This window comes from Euleptes europaea, chromosome 15, assembly GCF_029931775.1.
Source record: "Euleptes europaea isolate rEulEur1 chromosome 15, rEulEur1.hap1, whole genome shotgun sequence".
NCBI classification, from domain to species: Eukaryota; Metazoa; Chordata; class Lepidosauria; order Squamata; family Sphaerodactylidae; genus Euleptes; species Euleptes europaea.
In genome coordinates this window covers 39,941,780-39,962,170 of record NC_079326.1, presented here as the reverse complement: position 1 = coordinate 39,962,170, position 20,391 = coordinate 39,941,780, and the positions used below count along the sequence as shown (strand labels likewise).

Genomic DNA, 20,391 nt, shown 5'->3' with positions numbered 1-20,391 from the left:
AGCAGAAAATATCTTTTATACATAACTGAAATATTCCTACCTTTAATACTCCATCTCCAGCAATAACCACTGGAAATAAAGAAACAACAGAAAATGGCATTACAAATCATAGAATCATAGAGTTGGAAGGGACCACCAGGGTAATCTAGTCTAACCTCCTGCACAATGCAGGGAATTCACAACTGCTTCCCCCCACGCTCCTGGCGACCCCTACTCCCTGCCCAGAAGATGGCCAAAAAAATCCTCCAAGATCCCTAACTAATCCAGCCTAGAGGAAAATTGCTTCCTGTATCGTCTACAGGACCTTCTGTATCTGATCATTCAAAGAATGCAACCAATCTACCAGACGTCAAGGCTGGTGTAAAAAACAGAATGCCTTCTGGGTTGAACGCAAGCAGACTCAGCCCTTTATAAATTACTTGCCATCACAATCTACCTAGCCATGGCAGTTCAATGCAACATTGCTATAAATAACCAGTGTACCTCTGAACAGATGCTAGGGACAAGAAACAGCTAAATGGCTGTTGTGTTCATGTCCTGATTTTGCCTTGTTACCTAATGTGCTTGCAGCACTAGCAACTTAATCATTCGTTCTTGCTCTATAATTTACTTTAATTTATACCTTTGACACTGATGTTGTAGAAACTAATATTCATTTTGCTTTAGTGTCAGTTTTAAAGTAATGAATATTTATTTTGCTCTCATTTTTTTGTCCATGTCGATGTGTTTCCAATTCTACAGGTTTTTTAAAGACAAACATTATGTGAAAAAATATTTTTAAAAAGCTTCCCAGCTGTTTGATCCATCCTACAATTGTTCTATGTCAGAAAAGGTTTTTGAGATCACTGCTCAAAATTTTAGAGTTCTCACCAGTAAACGTCTAAAAAATGCTGTCATAATAGTTATTGAATCCATCTGATGCTTGGCAAGTAAACGTCACTCCTACCTGCTAACATTTTCTTTTGACCCTGTCACCAACCGTAAGACAAATATAAGATATTTTACACATGGGTAGGGAAGGGGCTCAGTTTGTAGAGCATCTGCTTGGCATGCAGAAGGTCCCAGGTTCAATCCCCGGCATCTCCAGTTAAAGGGACTATGCAAGTAGGTGATGTGAAAGATCTCTGCCTGAGACCCTGGAGAGCCGCTGCCGGTCTGAGTAGACAATACTGACTTTGATGGCCCAAGGGTCTGATTCAGTAAGGGCAGCTTCATGTGTTCAAGAATAGAAAACTGATTTTGGATTTCCCTGGTCATAAACAGCACCCAAGAAAAACAGTACAAATAAAATATTAACTAAAGTATAATAAAGCCCTGACCTGGATGGCCCAGGCTAGCCTGATCTCGTCAGATCTCAGAAGCTAAGCAGGGTCAGCCCTAGTTAGTATTTGGATGGGAGACCACCAAGGAATACCAGGGTTGCTGTGCAGAGGAAGGCACTGGCAAACCACCTCTGTTAGTCTCTTGCCATGAAAACCCCAAAAGGGGTCGCCATAAGTCAGCTGCGACTTGACAGCACTTTACACACACACACACACACACAAGGTATAATAAAAACAACAATCAACAACATCACCATTATGAAAAATATCTCTTTTTTCCACTTGGCACATCACCTCTGGGAATACCCTACTGTACTAATCCCACTTGGCAAGTTGGCATAATGTAATGCACTTTTGCCAAACAGGCACAAAGTAATATGAGTTGTAATTACCAACTACAAATCTAGAAAACTAAAGAACTTAGTTGAGCTCCTCCACCTCTGGGGCACAAACCATAAGAAATAACCAAAGTTCTTTGCAGAACGTTTAACTAATCGTGTAGCAAAAAGGGTCTACAGACAAGTCAAGGAAACCACAGTGCATTGACACGACACTGCAAATCCCTTGCTGCTTTCAGTAGCATAAATGAGAAAAGTACCAGCACACGGAAGGTGCCAACAGATTATCTTGTTCTCTACCCTATATAATTAGTAGGCCACTAATTAAACTTAATGGAGGAAATTCTCATAACCCTTTCTCCAGCTCATCAGATGCATCTGTCAGCAAATTCAGGATGCATAATGAAATTGTCTAGGCCTGTCACAATCAGAAACTGAAGAAATTTTGACAAAGGGAGCTTTGACTCTCGAAAGCTCCTACCCCAAAAATCTTGTTGGCCTCTAAGGTCCTATTGGACTCGAATCTAGCTACAGAACAACACGGCTGCAGAACAACCGGCTGCCCTTTGAATCGACTGCAGAACAACCGGCTGCCCTCTGAATCGACTGCAGAACGCGGCTGCCCTCTGAAGAAATTTTGGCTGTGATTTCTGTGCTAGTATCGCACTAATCACCACCTTCATGTTAAAAACAACAACAAAATAATGTAAGAGGTCAAGAAAAATGTTTAAAATACACAGGAACACTCTGTAGTCCTAATTCAGAGGGAACGAGTGATACAACTTCCAAAGAATCATATTCTGACTTTTAGCCATGACCTGGAGGTACTTACAAGACATAACCATGTTTCTCTGAGCAACACTGCAGAAGGGTAAATTGGAAGGAGAAGGACCCAAGCACGTTTTCTTGGAGGACAAATAGGGTAAAAGGTAAATTAAATCAAGAGGGTTTTTTTTAATTATTATTCCACAGGGTTGTCTGTCTGACACATTTAGGACACATTTTGGTTACAGCTATAGTTGTGTTCTTCTGCTTTCTAGTACTAACATTAAAATCCCAACGCAACAAAGCAAAATGTGTACATTCTTGGCTGTATTACCATTTCGGGACTTCAGATCTCTGTGTATTACTTTGACCGGAGCCTCCAGATGCAAATAATGCATTCCTAAAATTGACATGAGACAAAACATCATTGTTTTATTATAGTATGAGCATTTATTATAATTACTATATATTATAATATTATAACATTATTATATTTTACATTATTAGTAGTATCTAGTTCAGAAAACGAATGCAGGTAAGACGGCTCTAACATACTCAGAGTGAATCCCCACTGATTTCAGTGAGACCGACCATGCTCCATGGCTTCAAGATGCTTTTCTCTTTCATGACTGAAAAGCTCTCGTTACGCAAATGGGGCAGCTTCAACTGTACACACATATTGTTTGCCTTGCGTGGAAATCTCCTGTACATTTTGTTGTCTATATGCACAAAGCCTTCATGTTCAGGCTGACTACTGTATACCAATAATCATTAAGCTGTTCATATTCATTAGTTCTCAGGGAGAAATCTCAACCTTGTATGAGTCTTGGGCATACACAGGCCATGTCCCATTAAAAAAGGGAGAAAGTAACAAAGGATCCAGGCTGTACTATATTTGTTTGCCAGTGGTACAAATCCATTCTTCCAAAGGAACAGGGGCTTTCAACTGGATGGTTAGGGAGATAGCATATTTAAACAAACACATTACAGAGCTTTGTTTCTTTTCCTTTCTTTCTTTTCCTTTGCAGTGAAAGACAGGTACATTCATTCTCAAGACTCATATGAGAAAAACATTTCTCCACAGAAATTAATGTGTGTACAGACCCACAATGTACAACTCAATGTAAATTCAGAGACAGAAGCATTTATGTACATTTAATATATTCACTACATGGTTGTCGTTGGGTTGTTTGTTTAGTTTTTTGCATTTCCTGATTAAAATATCCACAGACACCTAAACACAGACAAAGCTTAGACATGTCGAAACAGAGTAACTATAGTAAGGAGAAGATTAAACAATCCAATCCACAATTGACTCAATCTTGGAACGAAACTAATTCATTCCCACTGATTTTAAAAAGGAACGGTTGGCTTAAATCCACATATTTCACATGGTAACTGAGTATTATTTGGAGTGTCATAACTGAAACTACGATATGCTTTCTTGGAACACAAGAAGTACAGGTAGCTCAAATATCTTAACATTTCTTTTGTTTTTCATTGGCATTAAACTGTTCGCAAAGAAATTGCACTGCATGCTATACAGTAAGAAAGAGCTTTTAAAAACCCTTTTTATCTCCACCAACTCTGTTACTTCTTGAGTCTCCTGGTTGGAAGGTAAATGAATTCTAGTCAGAAATGCCATAAAAAACCTATACGGTGATTATAAACATATCCCAGAACCACTAGCACAAACTCCTAAGGGTCCACTGCAATGGGTTTCATGTCAATGTAGGAATAAATTCATTTAAAAAATTATGCTGCATTAGCCAAAAAATAAGATTGCACAGGTTTACTTCTGCACACATAAAAAATGCCTGGCCTCCCAAGCCCAAGTCCACATTTTGGGACTTGCCAATGCAAGTTTCTGCCATTTATGTGCCTGCGCCGCATATATGGCTTGTGTTTCAATATGGTGGTTTTGAATCATAAGCTGTCTTGAGCAGAACTCTGAAGACTTCCTTATTCACAGCAATGGGCAAGGTGTTTCCATATATGGAGAGCCTGTGCTTGCAAGGAATCAAAGTTTGGCATGGTGTGCTATGGAACAGTAATGAGGGCCTAGGAAAAGACATTACGAGGCACTTCAGAAGCCTCTATCAGCACAATCATAATGGGGAGGGGTAGTTGGGGTGGGCTAAGGGCAATGTATTTTGCCCCAAACCCCATAAAACTGCTCCATTGAGTTTCAAGGGGCTACACCTCGCTTTTTGCAGGTGAAAGTTAAGAGCTGGCAAATGGGGGCCTTCCTTGGGCAAAAGGCCTCAGGGAGCTTACTACAGTCAGCCCTGCTCCTGGGAACACCCTCTTTGGTGCCAGCGCGAGCCCTTACACCAGGGAAATGCTGCCACGGCAGCTGTGCTGGTGCCCAAGCGTGGTGCTGCCGTGCAGCTCCCTATCACTGGCGTAAGTGGCCCTGCGCCGGCATTAGTGTCAATTTAGCCAGGACATGGCACTAACGCCAGTGCAGGGGTCACACCTGCTCCAAACCCCTTTCGGCCCTCCCCTTCAGGATTGTTCAGCCCAACTGCTTACAAAAGCATAAATAGCAAAAAAAAAAAAAAAACTGGAGGGGGTGCAACGGCTTTTTAAATAGCCAATTCTGACCTCCCCTCCTATTGGCCTTGTGAATATAGTGTCATCCCGGGCTCGTGCATGAAAAAACTTTCCTGCCTCCCCCACCCAACTGCAGTTTGAAATGCCCACCATAATGGGCTCCCCACAGGAGTAGCATAAAGAAGGAACTAGAAGGCTGCTACTGTCGGGAGGAGTCAGCATATATCATGCCTCTCCCTCCACATACAGATCTTTTCAACAGGATCCAACCCACATTTTCAACTGTTTTCCAATTGTAAGAAGTAATTGATAGGAAACATTTTGATATTTTATGATGGTCGAATCAATCTAAAGAAAGCTATATTTCTGAACAGTTTAAATCTAGATAGAAGATGACAGGGAAAATACTTATTATAACTAGTAAATCTTTTAAATAGTGACAACATGTATCATCTAGAGTAGTGGTTCCCAAACTTTTCGGGCCACCGCCCCTTGTTCCACAAACTCAACCTCAACGCCCCTTACCCTATCCAACAACACAGTTGAAGGGGCCCACCTCTAGTGCTCCCCTGCTGCTCCCTTGCCTCTTAGTGCCCCCCTAGGTCATCTCACTGCTCCTCTTTGGGAATCACTGATCTACAGGATCTTCCATATCTGATCATTCAAGGAAGGCAACCAAACTACCAGACGCCAAGGCTAAATGTGAAAAACAGAACGCAAGTAGAACCAGCCTTTTATAAATTACTTGCCATCTTAATCTACCTAGTGCTGTAAATTGATGTCTTACCTTTAGCTATATCCATTGCCCAGGTCATTATATGATCCATATCCATCTCTTCACTTCTGTTACTATTAATATAGTCATACAGTGAGCCAGCAGAAGCATATTCTGTTAAATAAATAAAAACAAAATAAATTTCTTATTAGATTTACCTTCTGCCCGTCTAGCAAAAATCACTTAGAGCTGTTTACAAACCAAATAAGCTAACAACCATCAAGAACAGCAAAAATAATTTAACGTGGGTGCTTCTAAGACTGAAGGAACGTTACCCCAACAGTGATTTCCAATCTTAGCTTCCAAATTAGCAGGAATTAAATTAGGATAAAATTAATCCAAATAGCACACTGAAAAACATAGAGTTTAATTTCCCAAGCATTAATTGTAACTAAAGAAAAGACAGTCATGCTAGGAAAAGTTGAGGGCAGCAGGAACAGAGGAAGACCCAACAAGAGATGGATTGACTCAATAAAGGAAGCCACAGCCTTCAATTTGCAAGATTTGAGCAAAGTTGTCAAAGATAGGACATTTTGGAGGACTTTCATTCACAGGGTCGCCATGAGTCGGAAGCGACTTGACGGCACTTAACACACACACACAAAGAACCATATGATATCATATAAGACTCTTAAAAAAATGTAAAGATATGAAAAATGAATGAGAAAGAGACCAATTACAGAAAGAACTGACCAGCAACAAAACAAAAGCCTGCCACCTCACCCAGGGATGTCAAACTCGTTCATTACGAGAGCTGGAGGCCATGCCTCGCCAGCCCAGATAGAGAGTGGGGTGTGTGGCTGGCTCGCAGGCCAGATAAGAGCTCTCAAGGGGCCAGATCTGGCCCTGGGCCTTATGTTTGACACCCTTGACCTAATCGATCCATTTAGCAATGTATAGGAGCAATGTGATTGGTCTAAAAATCTTTTGCTGACTGTGAGATCTAAATGGTCTGGGATCAAGAAAACATTTTGCTCGCATAGTGAGCAAATGTATAACAACTGCTAGGACTCCTTTAAGCAATTTTAATAGTTTCATTCACTGTAGTCTAAAGCATGACAAGAATGGCCACATTCCAGCCTTCCATGCCCTGATATCAGGATATCTTTCCCATACTCTATGGCATTGAAGTCCCTCCCCTCCCCAACCCCCGCCCTCCTCAGGCTCCGCTCCAAAAACCTCCTGCTGGTGGCGAAGAGGGACCTGGCAACACTAGCTGCAGCCTCCTCACCGCCAAGTGTTAAATTTGGCCAGTTCTGACCAAAGTCTGCACAGTGGGAAATACTTGCATATGAAACCCTTGCATGCTAAAACTGTTCCTGCTTAAAAGAAGGAATTCTTCTTATTCTATCCATACCATGGAACATGAACAAAACATTAATGTTCTAGTAGTGAATGATGTAATTGTAGGCATTTGTTTCCAAAGGTAGATGTCAAAATCCGTAAAATTTCAACCAAAAGAATGACTATATCTGCAACTTCATAGAATGCACTGCACATGACAAATGAATGCAGTGATTATTGTCCATGTTCTAGCAAACGGTGTTAAAATATCGAAGTCTGTAAGCATTTTTTCATGCATAATTTGGCCTGATGCAGTTTGAGTTACCCTTCCTGTTTTTACAGTTGGATGTTTCTACGGCTTTCCTTTTCCAAGCACATCGACGTGCCTTGTTTTAAACCCATTACATGCTTCCGGTTAAGATACCCTTCATCCAAGTACTGCTTGTGTACTTCTTTGATCAAACCTTCAGTCTGGGCCATTTCTCCATGCCAGTCTGGCTCCAAACCACACCACTGGGCAGGTGCAGTCAGTGTTGAGTAGTGGCAGGAACATCTGGTTAGAGCCACCCGATGCCTCATACGACTGCAATGGCAACAGATACTTCGGACGCTGACATTTCACAAGAGATGCTGATTTTGCAAGAAACTGGAAATCTTCAGGGAGCATACACAGCTTGCCTCACGTGATATAAAAAGGGTAGGACAAGGAAAAGGGATTCAACTGCCTATCCAGGTAGGACAACAGGAGAGAAAAAGAGGACAAGGAAGTAGGTCTAGCGAAAACCTCTATTCTATCATTCCGAGGCAGATGGATGGGGGAGCAGTCTAGGGGCATGGCGAAGCACCTAGAGAAAGGGGGTTTGGCCCTAGAGGCCGAACCCAACACCTTTCCTTCTGAGTACAATGTTAACAGGGGAGAGATGACAGCTGACCATTGCAAAATATGCACACACGCTCACAACGTGGAAATACTTCTAGAGAGGGATCGTGCATAAAGCTGTCCTTGATGAAGTGGCCTTGATGTAAAGGAATTCTTACAAGTAACGCTGGAACAAGCTCTTCTGCACCAAGGACTCTTCACCACTACCACCACTTCTGGCATTCACTGAAGGTGAAAGTGAGTTTAATATCTTCCACTCTATAAGCACTGCAGAAAGCATTGGAATGTATCAGCATTATCAAGAAGGGCTTAGTTTCTGCTTTCAAGAGCTCCTGACTTGCTCTTAAAATGGCCTCCAGGTAATACAAGAAACATGATAAGGCCTCTAAAGATGAAAATCCAGTTACCAGCCAAAAAATGTTTTTCACAAGATCGATTATCGGCAGTATTAAACATAAGAAAGAGTAGCAACATTAATACACGGAGCTAATTATTACATTGTTTTAAAGTATTTTTTCCGCAAAAGATGCATAAGGCAGCAAGCAGTGCATTGACTGAAAGAAATGCTTAGGCATTTTTCAAAAGAACAAATCTCTTTGAATCTAAAACAAACCACGAAGGGGAAAAAAAGGTACTGTAACTCACCTGTAACTATGCCATAGTTGGGGGGTTCAATAACAGCTCCGTAAAACTGAATGATGTTTCTGTGGCTGAGCACACTGAGTATCTCCGCCTGTTCAAAATCCAAAGGAAGTATTAGATGTGAATACAAAAGCTGTGTTATGTGAGGACATAAATCAAACCCTCTCTGGATGAGTCATACACAATACATCAATACAATAGAAATGCCTGCCAGAAGATCTTTTCTGAAAAAGCAAGGGCTACTTTATACAAATGGGACTCCTGACCATCCTCAGGTAAAAAGATGTCATAATGGGACTCCAAAAATATACCCGTTTGGGTTTCTGTGATTATGGTGATACTTTTTAGAGCTGCCGCCTGTTACTCCCATACCCACGGAGCATATGTTCGTATGCTATGCTCCTCCCCACAACAGTGGGGCCAATCGACCGGTACCAATTATTTAGTTTTCTAGCAGTGTCCTTAAAATTCTGAGCACATTGGTGAAAGGCAATTGTACCAGAATGGAAATCTGATTTATTTTCTTGGGCAACTTCTTTTCTCTGAGGGTACGTGAGGATATTTCTGCCTTCTGTCCAATAATTCCACAATTAATTATTGCGCAACATTGCATTGCATGAATTTCAATAGTCTTGGACTTGATTTTCAGTATGCTACCAAGCCCCCCCAAAATGCAAGCTGGGCAAATTAAGGACGGACGTTTTGAAGCTATAGGCCTGTGTATAGATGGGGGGAAAGTTACATAACCTTTCTACAAGAGAAAAAAGGTTGTTTTCCAAAAGCTTGTGTAATGGCATTTAGATACAGCGACTGCAACTAAAGACGTCTTTAACTTTGGAGGTTAGTTAGGGGAGGGTGTACAGAGTCTTTTCTTAAGCTCATCAATGGGATCTATTCCATTAACAGGCGAGCCTTCCTCAAACACAAGGAACCTTCCACTAGAGCAAGAAGCTTTGCTCAGGTGGAAGAAGTGTATTCCACCAGTGGAATGTTCCTTACATTCGAAGAAGGCTCTACCATTAATGAAACAAAACCTTCTGATCCAATTATATATTTTTAATGCCACACGGGAACAGCATTTTTGCCCATTTTTAATAGAATGACAACCTAGATTTTACCAGATTTGATTGTAGCATGTATGATTCAGATTTCTGGTCCCCAGTGATGGCTTTGGAATTAATAAAGTGAGTGTTTAGGCACAATATTGGTCAGTCCCAGTTGTGAGGGGTCAGGGCTCTGCTTACATAAACATCACTAGAAAATTCCTACAGGACCAAACATAGTTGCTCCTATTTTTAAAGACAAATAGGTTAAAAAAAAAAACAACCGAACTCACAGACTAATTAGATTTACTAATCATGCAGTTAAATTACATGCATAATATCTACTTAATATTTAAGCAGGTAATTGATGTTCTTTTTATAAAGACATTATTTGCTTTTATTGCTTTACTGAAGTTATCATAATCCACTTTGAACATAATATGCAAACATCTTAAATAAATACATAAATGGTGGCATATCCTTGAAATACGGACAGTATTTCAGTATGCAGATAACAGTATTTTTTGTACAAGAATAGGCTAAGTTAGAGTCAGCTATTTTACATTTGATAACGACTGTACCTCAGTCCAGGTTTCACTGAAATATGTGACCATATGGAAAATATGAATTTGAATGGCTTTCATGGATTTGAAAACTGTATTTTGAAATTACAAATATCTGTTCTGGGCTCAACTGCCTGCCAATAATCTGTAATTTGTCATTTTTGTTCAGAGATCTATACAGAGACGCTTCTTTGAAGATTAGTTCCATCCTTAAAGGCTTTTAAATAACTCTATTTCAGCTTCTCAGGACATAAAACAGGTAGCATCATCCTTACTCAACTTTTTCATAAATTATTTTGTCTACGATACTAGGGGAGGTTAAAAAGAATTTTTTGTTCAGTGAGGTTTATCATAATCATTCCTGAGATTGCTCCCTGGTACCCCATGTTCAAATATCAGGATGTACTGGGGGATTATTCAATATATATTACTAAATTTCCTCTGAGGGGAAAAATAATCCTTGTCAATTACATTTAAACTAACGCCTTCTATCTTAGATGGCCGTTCACTGGAAAACATTTTTAAATGTGCAGTTCTGCGTTTGTGGAACAGGTAACGTTGTGAAGATCTACTCCATTATGTATTCTGCTGCCCATTAAGAATGTTAAAAGATTTCTTTCAGAGATTTTGCAAGGGTGAGAGCACTAGTCTAATTTGCAAAAACAAACTCCTGAGCAAATAAAATATATCAGTGATGGTAGAAAACGTCATCAAGTCACAGATGACTTTTGGCGACTCCATAGAGTTTTCAAGGCAAGAGACATTCCGAGGTGGTATCACATCCAAAAACTAACCAGGGCCAACCCTGCTTGGCTTCTGGGATCTGACAAGATCAGGCCAAACTATCCAAGTCAGGGGAAAAAAAAAATACATTACAGGAGATAAAAGATCTTAAAATGCCTTAAAAACAGTAGCAATAAAAACACAGAATTTCATGGGTACAACTGATTAACCTGCACAGGGAAGTAGTTGTCTAAAAGTACACTTCTATGGCCAATAAAACTGAATGCCAATAGTAGTTTGTGAAAGAGAAAGCTGGATTTTATATTAATTGAGCTCATTAGAATGACTATTACCAATAATGCAACATGTATCAAAGAGAGCTTTCAGCCATTCATTGATATAAATGCATCTTCTTCTCAGAAAAGTCAGGGTTTTAATGCTACTGAAATCCATCAACAAGTAATAACAGCACACTTCAACTTGAAAAAAATGTGTAAAAAAAGATGAACAATTTTGAGGTTTTTTTTAAAAAAACGTCATTATTTTTATTAGGAAATGTATATTCTGCCTCTCTAGACACCTTCTTGATGTGGTCTGAACTGAACTTGAATTTCAATTAAATATTTTGCCTAGTATAATGGCAGAAAAAAAATTAACAGCTGAGTTGTACATAGATTAAATTTTCTTCAGATTGAGCTCACTTACCAAGATCATAATTTGAACAAAGGTTCAAACTCCATTTGGCTACCAGCTCAGTCTCCAACCAATTCACTTTGTGTTTAACAAACCACTTAATTTCACATGGCATATTCTCTCATGAGAGCAAATTTCTGGATTAGTATGTTTAACTATTCCAGTAGGCTAATTAACAGAACATCATTTAGTACTCGCTAATATTTATCACTGTTTATGTAAGAGTACAATTACTTGTGTCACTTCACAAACATTTGCCACGTTTATTATACAACTATTAAATTCGCTTGAAAAGGATTAAAGCCAGTTCAGTGAGGAAATGTAGTATTGTAGTATTTTAAAGCTTAATACAATTTAATCCCAGGAGAGTTTTAACCGTCATCTGCTCTCTACAATATGAAAGTCATGATCTATGGTTTACTGGCCCACGCCAAACAAGATTTGGCTGTCCAAACAGGATTCTTTACTGTTTACTGAATGCTACACAGAGGAAAGCTATTCAGAATAGAATAGAATAGAATAGCATAGAATAGAATAGAATAGAATAGAATAGAATAGAATAGAATAGAATAGAAATTTTATTTATGCTGACACAAACTTCTCATCCTACTGGTACAACAAAATTCTGTAGCGATTCTATTCCACCCAGCACCACAATTTGTGGATAGGGCCATACATTTGCTTACACAATTCACAGTTATTTCATTAGCGGGCAAATCCACATTTTAAACAATTGGATAACATTTCCTTATTCTAAGGTTAAAAATAAAACAACAAACAAATCTCTTGCTGAAGTGCTGAACCAGGGCCACAGCTTGCTGTTTAATTTGCTCTACTTCTCCACTATTTGTCTAAATACTACATCTACATCCTGTTGATCTTTAGGTTACATGCACACGGAAAAAGGCAAACAGGATCAGATAACTTCTTACACAGAGGATCAGGTATGTTTACATTTAGTTTCTCTGCTCTACTTTCTAGAGGAAATTGTCATCCTATCTATATAGACCAGTGGTTCCTAACCTTTTTTTGGCCATGCCCCACCTAAGCATATCTAAAATCCTGATGCCCCCCCACCCCCGGTGACATATAATTCTTAGCGGGCTTTCCCCCTCTCCATTGTCACCAGCTGACCGCCATGTAGATTCAGATTTTAATTTTAAAAATGTGTATGTCACAATATATATTTATATACTGTATATGAGGGCCCTAAAACAATAAGAAATGCAAACAAATTCACTGTTAATAACTCATTCTCGAATTGCCCGCCCTTAAAAATCAAATTGCCCCCCTGTGGGGCGTGTGCCCCACATTGTGAACCACTGATATAGACAGACACAACATCGTAAGGAGGGCAAATGGTTCTAACTTTCAGGGCATTCCAGTTCACGAACAGGAGTGCACACTACTCTTGTAAAGAGGAAAAGGTATTCTACCTTTTCTTTTCTCTGGGAGCCAGCCTACCTAGTACACAAGTGACTCTCCATGTCCTGCTGTACTGTCTAACTATACACCAAATGGTATTATTTATTTATTTTGTGATTGATAGCCCTCCCTCCCTGGCCGAAGCCGGCTCAGAGCGGGTAACATTGTATAAAAGCATTAATACATCAACAATAAAAAACTAAATTTAAAACAATAAAATCCCAATTAAAACTTTAATTTTTTTTTACAAAATTTCAAATGGCGCCTAACCACAACTCGTATTGCCGGATACTTGCAGCAGGTTTCCCCTCCATTGACATTAGTAATATAACAGGAAGGGGGGGGGTAATAGGGAGGCCAGCAGATGATATTTGTGGCTGTCCTCAGCCATAGGCCTGGGGGAATAGCTCTGTCTTGCAGGCCCTGCAGAACTCTTTAAGGTCCCGCAGGGCACCGATGTCACCAGACAGAACTTTCCACCAGGCCAGTGCTGAAATGGCCCTGGCTCTCGTCGAGGACAGCCGCACACTCTTAGGGCCAGGGACCACCAGTAAATTGTTATCAGATGACCGTAAAGATCTTTGGGGGGTATACCAGGAGAGGCGGTCTTGAAGATACGAAGGTCCCAGGCCATGTAAGGCTTTAAAGGTCAAAACCAGCAACTCTTTCTCTTCCTCTTCTTCTGTACTTTGAAATTGTATCTGTGGCCAGTACAGAAGTGTTAACTCCCACTGTTGCGCCGGCACAGTTGCCTGATGTGGTTCAATATAGCACATAGCATGACACTTTGTCAAAGCTGCAATACTAATGTCTCTTCCTACACAGTTATTTGCCAGTGTAAAAAGCTCACATAATCAACCCACTAATGTTTTTGTGCCTCCTTGTAAATGCATAAACAGTCTTTAATTTTCACGTCTCAGAGTCTGAGGAACATTTTTTTTGGTAATTGCTGTTTAATTAAAATCATTTAACAGCCACCACATTTTTCCCAGTCAAGGCAAAGCAGAAGAGAAACTGTATGACACACAGTTTTGGTTCTCATCTATCCACAGAATCTGAGTTCCCATCTGTTTCTTTTGTCCAACTTCAACCTGTGATGGTTAACTATCGTCTCAAAAGTCAGGTGGCACATCTGCCTACCTGAGTTCACTTCTTCTCAGAATCATTGTAGGAAATAAAATAACAAAAAAAAAGGAGCCAGCTAAGTACTTCAGCTGAAAAGTGGGTTATAAATGCATAGAACTGAATCCTATGGACATTCCATTGGAGGAAGATCTTTCCCAGTAGCTCCCCATGTAGCCAGTACAGAGTTTCAAAGCTGAGAAACAGCACTCTCTTTTAAACCCCGATTCTTCTTATCACACGATCTGGAAAAAGTTCCACTCAAATCAGCGATATTTCCACCATCAGTTCATATGAAGTTAGTCACTCTTAAGAGCCATGAATGGGTCTTCAACCACTAATACCAACTTATTATATTAACTTCCATGGAGCATGTACAGCTAAATTTCTCTGGACTGAGGGAAGAGGGCATAGGATTGGGAAATTATGCTGCAATCCTAAACACACTGACTAGGGGTCTTTCTTTTGAGTATACCTGTTTAGGATTGCACTGTAGGGGCTCTTCAATAAAATCATTCTACCACAAATTATCTCCACCACAAATAACACAAGCTACTACAGAATTCCATCACTCCATCCTGGCTACCATCCCTGTGCTAAGGTATTTTATTTCTGTAGCTCAGAAGCGAAAGAATGCCTTCCCAGCCGAAAGGCAGAGAAGCAATCGATCAAATGCTGTTAAGACTCTTTCATGAATGCTCAATTTTAAGGTCAGTGATCAAGTAATCAACCCCTAATCTATCACACCTTACGACAGGAATGGGTCTTTGTGTGGAACATTTTTATTTGGCTTCTAGTGATGATCACAATTTGAGAGCAGCTTTCTTGGTCATACTGGCAAAGCTGAAATTTTACACTGTAAGACAGTTACGACACAGAAACAATCAATACGAAATCATTTTTTCCAGGGTTGTGCAACTTGTTCAGGGCCAAATCACGTATCTATAGTGAGTCAGTGGACTGCAGCCAATTTGCATATTTTGATTAAAGCAGTTAACTAACGTGTTTGAAAAATAATTCCACAATGCTTTCATTCTGAAACTTGCTTTCAAATGGAATAATCTAGAGCAGGGGTGTCAAACATAAGGCTTGTGGGCCGGATCCGTCCCTTTGAGAGCTCTTATCCGGCCCGCAAGCCAGCCAAGGAAGCCATCCCCCACTCTCGATCTGGGCTGGCAAGGCCTGGCCTGGCCCGACCAAGTGACATTTATGTCATATCCGGCCCTCGTAATGATTTGAGTTCGACACCCGTGATCTAGAGAATCTCTACCTCTTTTCAAAATCTCAGCCAAGGAGCCCAAGCATCCGAAGAGTTGAGATGCGCAATGCAGCTAGGCCCCTTTGTCCTGTACTACTGTCACATTTTTGAAGAAGAAGAAGAAGAAGAGTTGGTTTTTATATGCCGACTTGCTCTGCCACTTAAGGAAGAATCAAACCGGCTTACAATCACCTTCCCTTCCCCTCCCCACAACAGACATCCTGTGAGGTAGGTGAGGCTGAGAATGACTTGCCCAAGGTCACCCAGCTGGCTTTGTATGTAGGAGTGGGGAAACAAATCCAGTTCACCAGATTAGCCTCCACCGCTCATGTGGAGGAGTGGGGAATCAAACCCGGTTCTCCAGATCAGACTCCACCGCTTTTGACATATTTGCGCATCCATATATCACAAATATTCCATGAATTCTTCTATAGGGCACGTTCATCAACTTTTTAGAGAATGTACCCAAATGAACCTGTCTTTCTTTAAAATTTGTACAGATCACTTGCTAAGAGCTGTAATAATGCATCTAATACACCAAACCCCTACAGAGTGGCCTTCTTTGGTGGCTAGTAAGACATCAATCAGTGAGTTCAGGAGTTTCAAGCATCAACAAGATTGCTAATTTCATCTCTCCCATCAGCTTTTTAAAAGCTTTCAGCTGCCTCCAGTACACTAAATCCCAATATAAATTTGGGAGGAAAATCAGTCTGTGGAAGTAGAAATGAAATGCTATTGCACAAAAATTGCTGACACGCTTGCTTAGAAGAAAGGGCAGCATGGAATGAGCCTTGGTTACTCACCGTGAAGGCTTCTTCTGCTCAGAGGGACGAAGGGCATCTTCAGAGTGGGTGTTTCCGTTTCCTCTTAACTCGGGAGGCAGGAATCAATTATTTAAATTTTCCAGCCTCCTGGGGTAAATGCCCCCTATAGCCATTTCAAAATTTTCCAAGCCTTATATCGTTAACAGAACATTGAAAAAACACAAGTCAAATGTAACTGCAAAATGTTCCAAAACCTAGTACAATTAAGTAAGACTAAACTAGAACTTGACCAACAGAATATACTAACAGACGTCAGGGCGGGCAAGATGCCCTTCGTCCCTCTGAGCAGAAGAAGCCTTCACGGTGAGTAACCAAGGCTCATTCTTGCTCAGAGGGCCAGAAGGGCATCTTCAGAGTGGGACATACAAGAGCAGTCCCGAATTTGGGAGGGTTAGACGTCCTGGATTACACTCTGCAGAACCCTTCTGCCAAAGGCTGCATCTGCCGAGGAGTAAAGATCTAGCTTGTAATGCCGCACAAAGGTGGACACAGAGGACCAGGTGGCCGCCTTACAGATCTCCTCAATGGGAGCCTGCCTATCGAATGCTGTGGATGTGGCTGCGCTTCGGACAGAATGTGCAGTAATGCTACCTCATGAGCTACCTCTGTCGTACCACCCCGACTACACTCCAGGAGGCCTAATTAAGAACATTAATTACTAAAACAAAGTTCCATTAATATGTACATTCAAGCTTTATTTAGTGTCTGTGGAATTTAGACGACACTGCAAAAGGAAACCCAAGGAAGTATCAGACACACCCAAATGCTACTTCAGCATATCTTCCTAGTACCTTCATTCATAAATGAATCGCAATAGCTTTGTCATGATGTGTCATAGTTGTGGCAACATATGAAAAATATGCTCTCCTTGGTAAACTTAACCACTTAAGCCTTTAAACTTTAACTCCCGAAATAAGAAAAGTTACAAGAAGCATTAACAATAGGATGAATAATTAGATTTTACAATAGTATAGGGCTGATCTGGATAGCTTAGGCTAGCCAAATCTTGTCAGTTCTCAGAAGCTAAGCAGGGTCAGCCATGGTTAGTACTTGGAGGGGAGACCACTAAAGAAATCGGGGAATGCTACACTGAGGCAGGTAATAGCAAGTCACCTCTGACTATGTCTTGCCTTGAAAACCCTACAGTGTCGCCTTAAGTCAGCTGCAACTGGATGGCATAAAAAAAAATCCTACATATGGCTTTACACAAAAAATATTTCCATGCAAAAGTGCCCCCTCTTGAAATTAACGTAATTTGAAAGCGATAAAACACACAACCCTTTTTGACGCACTATGTTCAGTGTAGAAAAAACATCGTTACTGTATAGCAGGGGTCCTCAAACTTTTTAAACGGGGCCAGTTCACTGTCCCTCAAACACTGTTGGGGGCCGGCCGCCCCCCCCCCGCCCAAATGGGAAGGCAGCCAGGCGCCCAGGCAAAGAAAAGTTAACTTGCGGCAGGAGGACGCGCCGCCCCTCCCCCAGGTGCCTCTCCATGGCCGACACTCCCCCCTTCGCTGGGCTGAGAGACCCCCGCCGCCGCCGCGCGCCCTCCTTTCCCGCCTCCTGCAGCAGGAGGTGAGCTGGGCTGGCCCCCTGCTTGGCAAAGAGCACCTGAGGGGAAGAGGGAAGGGCGCGGGAGGAGGCCGGCGAGAGATGGGGGTCTCTCAGCCCTCCCCTCCCCAAAGGCGCCGCCACCCAAGCTCCCCGCGCGGGGGGCCCGGCGCTTGCTCGCCTCGCTCCTGCTTGGCTTGCAGGCAGACGGGGATGTTCTTCCAGCCCGGCATGGCTCCTTCAGGGCTGCGGCGGCTGCTGCGGCAGGAGGAGCAGTGGCGGCGAGGGGCACATTGCAGTCCAAGGCGGCACCTCCCATCCCCCGAGCCACGCGTGCCTGGGGAAAGGAAGGCAGCGGCTCTTCAGCCACGGCGGGGGAAGGCGCAGAGTCGGAGGCGGCTCCCGGGTTGGCGCGGGTGTCGTCGCTCCGCTGCTGCTGCAGACGCTTTATACGTCGAACGGACGCCTTAGTTTGGGGAAGGGATGGGCACGGCGGTTCCAGAGGGATGAGGGGGCTGGGTTCAGGACCCTGACGGGCCGGATCCGACCCGTGGGCCGTAGTTTGAGGACCCCTGCTGTATAGGAACAACATCAACAAAATGTAAGGTTGGCAATAGAAAACGTTCAATAGAAAAGACTTTCATAATGTTCAAATATATGACTGAATTAAGACTTTTCAGCATAGTTTGAGTCATACAGAAGTCCAATCAGGACGAAGGAGAGAATCTTCACTTGAAGGCTCATAATCAAAGAGACTCTGCCCCTTCTCAATATCACTGCCACAATTCTCTTAAAAGGGGTATCTGGCAATAGAATCTGAAAATGGAAATATTTTTTTAAAAGCTTGGGACAGAAATATATCCATCACAATCTGATTGTGGACTGAATCCAGCCAGCTGTTAAGCCAAGCTATAAAAATGTGAGCACACTTCTGCCTAATAAAATTTGAATCAAATACTTTTGCATCTGATTCTCCATGTGAGCCTTTATGCAAACTTCTAAAGTGCAAGGAATCCTGGGGTGGAAAAGCTATTCTGAGAGCTTTCACATAGTTCATATAATTAGGGAAACCACTTCCTTTGATTGTAAGTGTTCAAAACAGCTGAATTTCTTCTATCAAAGGAACTCTGTGATTTGGGTCATCTCTTTTACTTCCCCTTTCATGTTTCTCAGGATGAGAGGTGAGAGGCTGTGGAGCACATTATTGGAGAAAAAAAACACTTTTTGTTTTAAGGATTGAACTTGGACTATTCAAAAGGTTGTCATTTTGGAGCTCATCTTTCTTTCCCTCCCTCTGTTTCCTTCTTTTTCTGTTGAGATCCTTCAGTAGCGCTAGTGAACATAAGTCCAAAATGCCAATTTAAGACTGAGAGGAAAATGGTTTATGGTTCATAAAGAATAGGTATTTTTTGCTTTGTACTGTTTAGGATGAATGTGTAATTGGAAGTGGGCAGAACCTGCAAGGTCCTGGTCTCTGTGCCCCATTCTTTTTAGCAGTTCTAAACACTGACCGAGCCAGAGAGAATTGAATTTAGACATGCAAAAGAACATACAGAAACCCATCAGCTATCTATAAGTCTCCCTTAAAAAAAAAAAAAAGCCAAAAGGAGAAATCAAACCAACCAGTTAAAAGGGGGAAACATTTGCTGCTGGTTTAAAAAACATTAATGGCAATCCTATGACAGTGTTTATTTCCACTTATTCCACAAGCCTTTTCTCTTGCCCCCCACTAATTCTCATCAGCAGAATGTACCCTCTTTCCACAGCATCTCAGTTGCAATTAAAAATAAAAAATGATCACACAAAGCATACACGTGGTTTGTAAAAAAATTCTTTTTAGCTATTGTGCATCTATGTACTTTGGCCACAATCCAATACAAAGTTAGGCAAATGCTTACTCTTAGAAATCCACTGATTTCTAAGAGTGAATTATTCTGTATGGGATTCTGGCCTTTAAAAAAACGTAAGCTCACAAATTATTTCCGGTAATTGCTATTTGCACAGCATAAAACCAAGAATGATCAACTTGCTTGATCCTGAGACTGATCAACACTGTAACATATATTCAAGCTTCTTTCTGTAGCCACAACAGTTAAATAAATTCTTTTTCTTTAATTGTAAACTGGAACGCCTTAGAAGTTAGGATGGTCTGAAACACAGGGTATGCACATTCATTATTTGTCCTCTGGGACTCTATCCAAACTATGGCTGGAGAAGGCCTAGGGTACACACAATCGTTACCATGGGGAAAAGGTAACAAATATACTGAGAGAGGCCATGTGTTTATTTCAATATGTTGCTGGATTTTGTTTTTGTTTTTACTGATTTGTGAGATGTTCAAATAAATGCAATTGTCATTAATATCTTCTTGTGGCAGTGGAGGGCAAAGGTATCTCAGCAGCAACCTCTGCCCTTACCAAACAACTGCTGTAATTACCGTAACTGCGGCCGTGGTCCTTCAGAAAAGCAGCAAACTTTTATTTATTTATTAAAGCATTTAGATTCTACTTTTTATCGTGGTTCAAGGTGGCTAACAATTAGGGTTGCCAACTCCAGGTTAGGAAATATCTGGAGAATTGGGGGGGGGGGAGCCTGGGGACGGCAGGATTTGGGGAGGGGAGGGAC

General features: G+C 41.4%; 1 protein-coding gene across 2 annotated transcripts in view; it reads right to left on the bottom strand.

Annotated features, from left to right (window-relative positions):
• The window catches only part of MAP3K20 (mitogen-activated protein kinase kinase kinase 20), a 107,642-nt gene that overhangs the window by 72,390 nt on the left and 14,861 nt on the right, over positions 1-20,391 (bottom strand). For both annotated transcript variants that reach the window (XM_056861460.1, XM_056861459.1), the window contains exons 2-5: positions 8,566-8,653; positions 5,769-5,870; positions 2,760-2,825; positions 41-69 (exon numbers count right to left, since the gene is read on the bottom strand). In XM_056861460.1, the coding sequence (XP_056717438.1) occupies positions 41-69; positions 2,760-2,825; positions 5,769-5,870; positions 8,566-8,653 (285 nt within the window). The remainder of the gene's footprint in view (positions 1-40; positions 70-2,759; positions 2,826-5,768; positions 5,871-8,565; positions 8,654-20,391) is intronic.